The 7231-nt window shown below is 34.6% G+C and overlaps 1 protein-coding gene across 1 annotated transcript in view; it reads left to right on the top strand.

The window, feature by feature from the left end:
• The window catches only part of LOC107653481 (ciliary neurotrophic factor receptor subunit alpha-like), a 53860-nt gene that overhangs the window by 9575 nt on the left and 37054 nt on the right, over positions 1-7231 (top strand). The window contains exon 5 of the mRNA XM_016440202.1: positions 4039-4231. Coding sequence (XP_016295688.1) covers positions 4039-4231 — 193 coding nt within the window. The remainder of the gene's footprint in view (positions 1-4038; positions 4232-7231) is intronic.

Here is a 7231-nt window from a genome sequence, read left to right as displayed (position 1 = left end):
TTTTTTTACTAGTGGGTGCAGGAAAATAGCAAAATAAAGTAAACTGTGACATATTATACCCAAACATTCTCCATACAGTGCACTACCAGTAAAATTGATAAAGATTTGGGACCAAAAATTATTCAGACACTTTGCATGTGTTATGTGTTGCTTAAGTGTTATCTGACTCCGAGTTCTTATCATATTTAATTAACTTTTTCTAGCGAATAAACGTATGTATTTATGTATGTTTGTATTTATATGTATTTATTCACTGCAGACACAGAAAACATCATTTACAGGTCAATAGACCTTGCCAAAACATCTAGCTCATATTTACCAGACACTCTGGTAACCTACTATCATCTCAACACCCATGCTGGCAAACCGAATTGAAGGAAATATCTCCAATATATTGACGGTGGAGGTGTTGTTGAAGTGGCTTCTGGCAACTAAATAGAATGCTTACATGCATGGCTACATTTGTGCTTGATAGTAATAAAAATGCTAATGCAGTCTGGATCACTGGATTGACAATGAAAATATTGTCTCACTGTTTCTAGTGTAGTATTTTAAGGAAAACTGATTCCTTTAAAAAAAAAAAAAAGTATTTTATATGGGGCAGCTATTTGATTTCATTTGAAAAAAAAAGCAACTTGTGATTAGTATACATTTCAGTGACAAGTAGGGAACATATTGATGAAAGTACATAAAATAAATGAACTGCCTTACATTGAAACTAAAGCATGCAGACTACTGCACAACTTCAAGATACATGGGAACTAAATATAAACAATTTAAATTATTTATTTTTTTCAGCTACACTGCAAATATATATTTTTTCTTTATCAGTATTTTTTGCATAATTTTTTTATTAAAAATATGGAAATGCATGAGACGTATTTTACTTCCCCCGCCCCCCCCCTTATTTTAAGCAGAAACCTAACCAGATTTAGTGAGGTTTATGCTTAAAACAGGTCAAAACAATTTTCCAATGAGGTATAAAAAATAGGTTCCTTTTAAATTGATCCAATTGTTCCAATTTATCTTGTCTACAGGATGTTTAGATATTTTACTGGGGAGGAAAAGCCAAAATACTGATTAAGAAAGTGAATTTTTGCAGTCCAGCCCTTCCTCTCAGTATGCCCCGACATAAAAATTAGTATCCGAATGGCCAACATCTAAACAACATCAACAGTGTTTGAAAGTCATAAAGAGTGTTTCGCTCAAGCCAGGTCAAGGCCTGAGCTATAAATCCTGAAGCCACTATGTGTCTGCTATGAATAGTAAAGGGAACGGAGCTCAGAAACATCTCTTTGTCCTCGTGTGTATGTGTTTGTGTGCGAGTGAAGCTAAAACCGCAGAACAAACAGAATGATCCTTGGCCACCGCAGCTCGAGAAGAAGAGAAAGGCCACTCTGTTGCTCTCTGCTGATTTCCCATAAACCTTAGCTCCAAAAGGCTTTCCTAATATTCAGGAGACGCGGCTGCTCAAAAGACATCTCGAGAAATGTCAGTGTGGCTTCTTTAGGAGACATGTGTGTTATGTCAAACTGATTTTCTGCTCAGATGGACGAGCTGCGGATCATAAAGAGGAAATCTCAGCACTATTCATCATTCATCTCTTTTTCCATTATAGTGTTTCGCTAGTGGCATTTGTCATGCGATATTCTTTCTGCTTAGCTTCTAAAACAGTGTTATTTTGATACTGAGCCTTGTTACAACTCATATACCAGTAGCATCTCAGCATTAGAGGCATTTTCACACTTCCTAGCTGTTAAGGAAATAGTTTACCTAAAAATGTACACTGTAAAAAAAAATCTGTAGTTTTTACAATTTTGTAAAAAATACAGAAAAACTGTAAACACATTTACGGCCAAAAACTGTAAATTTTACAGTATAAAACTGTAATTTACAAACAAGAAAATTTGAATGTAAACCAGTAAATTCAACAATGCACACTGCTATTAAAATCTGTTTTGTACCTTTAACATACTGACAACCACCATAATAATGCAGGTGGTAAAAGAGAAAGCCACATGAAGAATCAAAGCTCATCACAAGTAGCTTCGCCACAAGCAGAAGTATATACTAATATATAGAAGGTGCACAGAGTCATTCATGCAAACACAAAACACCATCATGGTAACACACATGATACTTAAATAATGCATTAAACTTTCATTAAACAACAGAAGATGTAACATAAAGCCCAAATATACATAACTAATAACAAAAACTATTAAAAAAAAACGTAATTATTTAAACAAAATACTTTCAAATGTGGATTGTCATGCAGGGAATTCTGGGAATGTCAGTTTATAGTTTTTGACTGTAAATTATACATTGATTTGTTGTTTTTACTTCTAAAAACTGTCAAATTAACAGCATTTTACTGTAAAATTACATGAAATATCTGGTTAGATATTTTACAGTTTTTCCCTGTATATAGTACGGGAATTTACTGTTAACCTACTACACTACTTCCGTAGTGTTTTTACAAAATTTTACAGTTAAAATTACACTTATTTTTTACAGTGTACTTTTACAGATACTGATAACTAAGTTGTAAAATCTGGCTAATAACCAATAATCGGCTGGTACTTTTACAGATACTGATAACTAAGTTGTAAAATCTGGCTAATAACCGATTAATCGGCTGGTACTTTTACAGATACTGATAACTAAGTTGTAAAATCTGGCTAATAACCGATTAATCGGCTGGTACTTTTACAGATACTGATAACTAAGTTGTAAAATCTGGCTAATAACCGATTAATCGGCTGGTACTTTTACAGATACTGATAACTAAGTTGTAAAAATAAACCCTTATGTTTTTTTTTTTTTTTTTTTTTTTTTTTTTTTTTTTTGAGAAAAACTAAATGAGAAATTTAGAAGAATGTTCAAGTTGCTCTTTTCCATATAGTGAAAGCAAGCTTCAAGCTCCAAAAAGACAAAGTACTTTAAAATTAGCCCATAAGTATTCCCAATCCTCTTTGGGAAAACCTTTTTTTTTCATGCACTTGTCAGTTTTGAGATTTTGGAGCTTTTTGCTTCAATAACATGTCTTCTTTCAAATTAGTTTAAACAAAACACCCAAAATACACATTCAAATGTGAATTTTATGACACTTGATCTATTTGCATCGGTAGATTAATTACAATACATATTTTAAATGCCATTTTCTTAAAATTAGCACGAAATCTCTACTTCAGAAACACTTGCATACATAAAACTTTACAGTTTATAAATCTATATCTGCATATATATATATATCTTTATACTTTATTTGTTTACAATTTATATAACATTTTATTCCTTTGAACTTAGTGATTTCATTCATTCATTTCATTTCATTTCATTTATTTCATTTTATTTTAATTTATTTATTTTCTGTAGAAAATCTTTAACTAATATGTAAAATAATAATAATAATAATAATAGTAATAATAATGAAACATGAATTTTGAAACTGCTTAATCTAATGTTAATTTTTCTGTTCTGGAATTTTATGCAGATTGGTGAATACTTAATTATATAATGTATAATTTGCATATTTGAACATAACATTTCAGAAGACATGAAATAAAAAAACAATTATTTTAATGTACTGTCATTGATCACATAGGGAAAGTGTGGTGATAAAGCAATAAGCCCCAAGAAGCTGTGGTTTACAGTGAATTTATAACAGCTAAGGGGCGTTGTTAGGTACGACGTGAAGTAGTAATAGTATAGTATGTTTCATTATTATTTACCTGTAGTATTTTGCCTTTAAGCCATACTATATAATTGTGCAAGAACCAGAATAAACATTTTTTTTTTCATATTGATACATACCAGTTTCTGTTATGAGATGCATGAAAAAAAATACCATCTCATGTCAATTACATCAAACCTGGCGAGACGTGATTTGACGTGACCCATTTGAATATGGTGTGGATGCGATTTGAGGACTTTTTTCCATCTGTTTTCCACAGACGAAAGCAATGAAATTCTGATGACAGAATTAATTTGGGGGGATTTATTCCTTTGAAAATGATACCTGCGATTGGTCATGAGCTTACATCGAGGTCTCTTTGGTCCAACAGTGAAACCTGACCCCCCTGAGAAGGTGGTGGCTAAACCCGTCGCCAACAATGCACGGAGACTAGAGGTGACCTGGAACAGTCCCAGTACGTGGCCCGATGTGGAGACCTTCCCGCTGAAGTACTTCCTGCGCTACCGGCCGCTCATCCGAGACCAGTGGCAGCACGTAAGTGTGGATCACCGCTTTTATAGCTTCGTTACATCTTCGTTGCATATGCTATGTGGCATCAAACTATTAATGATAACATTTTCATGAACCCAACCAGCAAGGTATTTTTTGACGAAGCATAGTCTTGCTGGTCAACTAACAAGCTCCTGCTACTACAGCAAGTCAGTTTTCTGTGGCTCAGCTTCCCGGCGGGGATAAAGCCAACAAATCTAACTTGCTATTGCACAAAACATAGCATATTCTGGTAACTGACTATGTTAGTCTTTTCTGCAGAGTTCAGAATAGCGTTGCAACCATGTCTCATTTTCTACAAGAATAAAGTGGGCTGCTGTGATTTGGTTCCATTGTCAGCTCTCCACATGAGTCCAATTGTGTCCCTCAGCTCTACGGAATGAGACCAGACATGTTCTTTGGAAACTGATTTGCTCACCAAGACATCAGTCAGAGTTTTGGACAGTTGAAAATAGGTGATTTATATCCCATAGTCTCAGTTCATATACATTGCCATACTACTGTATGAGAGAGCACCAGCCAGTCAGTCAGAGAATATATCTTAAGAAGCCCCTTGGGATTATTGAATTTATTCCTCGTACATATCAAGGCTGAAAGTAGATGTTGTGTCATGCTTATTTCCATTAAGCTCTTTAAGTAGATGAGCACATCTCACTCTATAATCTAGTTACTGCCTTGCACTAAGAAAATTAAAAGATTCAGAACTACAAATCTGTTCAGAAATTTTGAAATTAGACTACCTGCTCTGGATGAACGGGATATGCAGTATAGAGTTGTTTATTCATTACTGTATATATATATAGAGAGAGAGAGAGAGAGAGAGACAGAGAGAGCGAGAGAGAGAGAGAATAATAATAAGTAATAAATAAATTACATAATAAGTATATTATTTTACTTTACACTATTGAAATTACAATACTTATGACTTAAATCCAACTAAGTCATAAGCCATAATTAAGTCATTATTAAATAACTATATACTTATTTAATTAAAATACACATTTAATTCAATTTGACTGAAAGAAGAGAGAGTGAGAATGTGCAGCTTGTATCATTTTATCAATACTGTGAAAAAAAAATATTGAAATGGTTTCAGATATTCAGAAGATGTACTGTATCGAAAAACGTATATTTTTGGCAACACTAGCACTATTGGGAAAAAAATGTGAAAAAAAAAATTGCGATGAAATGGAACTAGAGACATACTGTATGTCTTCTGATGTACACCAGTGTAACAAATTATCGAAGAAAAAAAAACGTAGGGAGGGGACTTGGTTTTATTAGCTGGTTGTTGATTGGATTTTGAGATGTGGGCGTGGCATTCAAAACGAATGTGAGCTTGCAGTCAGTTGTGGAGGGGGTGGGGTTTAAGCAGACCAAATGATTGGAGAATTTGTCCTTACGTTACTAGAGAGAAATCTGAATATGTATGAGTAGTTCACAATGACATCTATAACAGTGATTTACAAAATAAATGTTCATTTCATGCCAACGATAACTGCACCAGGCAGTGACAACAGGGTTTGTGAATATGTTGCATTTTATAATGAGGCTTGTTTCCATAAAAAAGGCATGTGTGCACTGAAAATAATGTCTTTCTAGTAAGCAAGTAAAGCAACTAAACAAAGTTTTCAATCAATGTACATGCAAACACCAGTGTTATGTAGCTGAAGTCATGGATGATGCCACACTTCACCACAGATCTCATCCCTCCTTACAAAGAATCCAACTAAATTTCCAAAACAACTATTACTCAGTGCCGTATGAATCCTATTTGAGTTCTCGGAGACCACTACTCCTCTGAAACAAACCATATCAGCCCGAACACGAGCTCATATCAGCTTGCAGCAAAGACCATATTGAGCTCCATCACGACAAGGTGGAAACCTCATCAGTCTTCCACCAGGCCGCGTTTCAGCTGCGCCTCATATGTGCACTCACGTAGTGTATCACGGCGAGAGGGCTTCAGAGAGATGAAAGAGCCAGCTCGGCACGGGGAGCGTGGCGTAGGGAAGCCATTCATTCTGCTGAGGAATGAGGGGATGGCAGCTGGACCAGTCCTCGCTGAGCGATGGATGCCTAGAAGCTGCCTGGGATCTGACGGCAAAATGTGGCATGGAAACAATCAAGGGCTTGTGGCTAGCCGACAATGTCGCTGGATTTAAGAAGTGGACATGCTTAATAAATCGTTTTTGTAATAATAAAAACGTCGATTGCAGTTGTATTGAGGTGCAGGTATACAAACGTAACTCCAGTTTTTATATCTCTAATTACTGTGTTCCTGGAACTGTCTAAAAAAAAACGGCTTTTTTTGTCTTTGAGATTTACAATTCTAACACACACACACACAAAAGGCTTTTTTTTTTTTGACAGAACTGTTTCTTTGGATGAATGGGTAACAGATCAACAGGTTCAAAGTACTGTATAGGTGTTGCACAGATTAAAAAAAAAAAAGAAGAAGAAAACGAAGAGTTAATTTTGAATCCATAATGTAAGTAGTTTGGTAATTAGGACTTACCGTATTTTATTTTATTTTATTTTTCAGCCATCTGTTTGGAAATCATGCATTTAAAGAACACAGTGAACCTACTAAATTAAGAGTTATTTTGGATTCATGCACAACTGTTTAGAGACAAATATCGTAATATTTCACAAATGCTTACTGGGAATTTTCTTTAATTAAAGAGTACAGTTCTCCCAAAAATGATTTCATCATTTAGTCACCCCCACGTTGTTCCAAACCTGTATGACTTTCTCCTGCAGAACACAAAAGAAGATATTTTGAAGAGTGTTCCAATGGTTTTTATCCATATGATGTAAGTCATCGGGGTCCAAACATTGTCTGGATGAAACCAATTTTTGGTTACACTTTATTTTGATGTTCCACTTTAGGCATTCTACGGGTGCATCTCAATAAATTAGAATGTCGTGGAAAAGTTAATTTATTTCAGTAATTCAACTCAAATTGTGAAACTCGTGTATTAA

The sequence above is a fragment of the Sinocyclocheilus anshuiensis genome, unplaced genomic scaffold (genome assembly GCF_001515605.1).
Source record: "Sinocyclocheilus anshuiensis isolate Anshui unplaced genomic scaffold, SAMN03320099.WGS_v1.1 scaffold3, whole genome shotgun sequence".
NCBI lineage: Eukaryota > Metazoa > Chordata > Actinopteri > Cypriniformes > Cyprinidae > Sinocyclocheilus > Sinocyclocheilus anshuiensis.
Note: the sequence above shows the minus strand (reverse complement) of the source record. Positions and strands in the feature narration are given on the sequence as shown.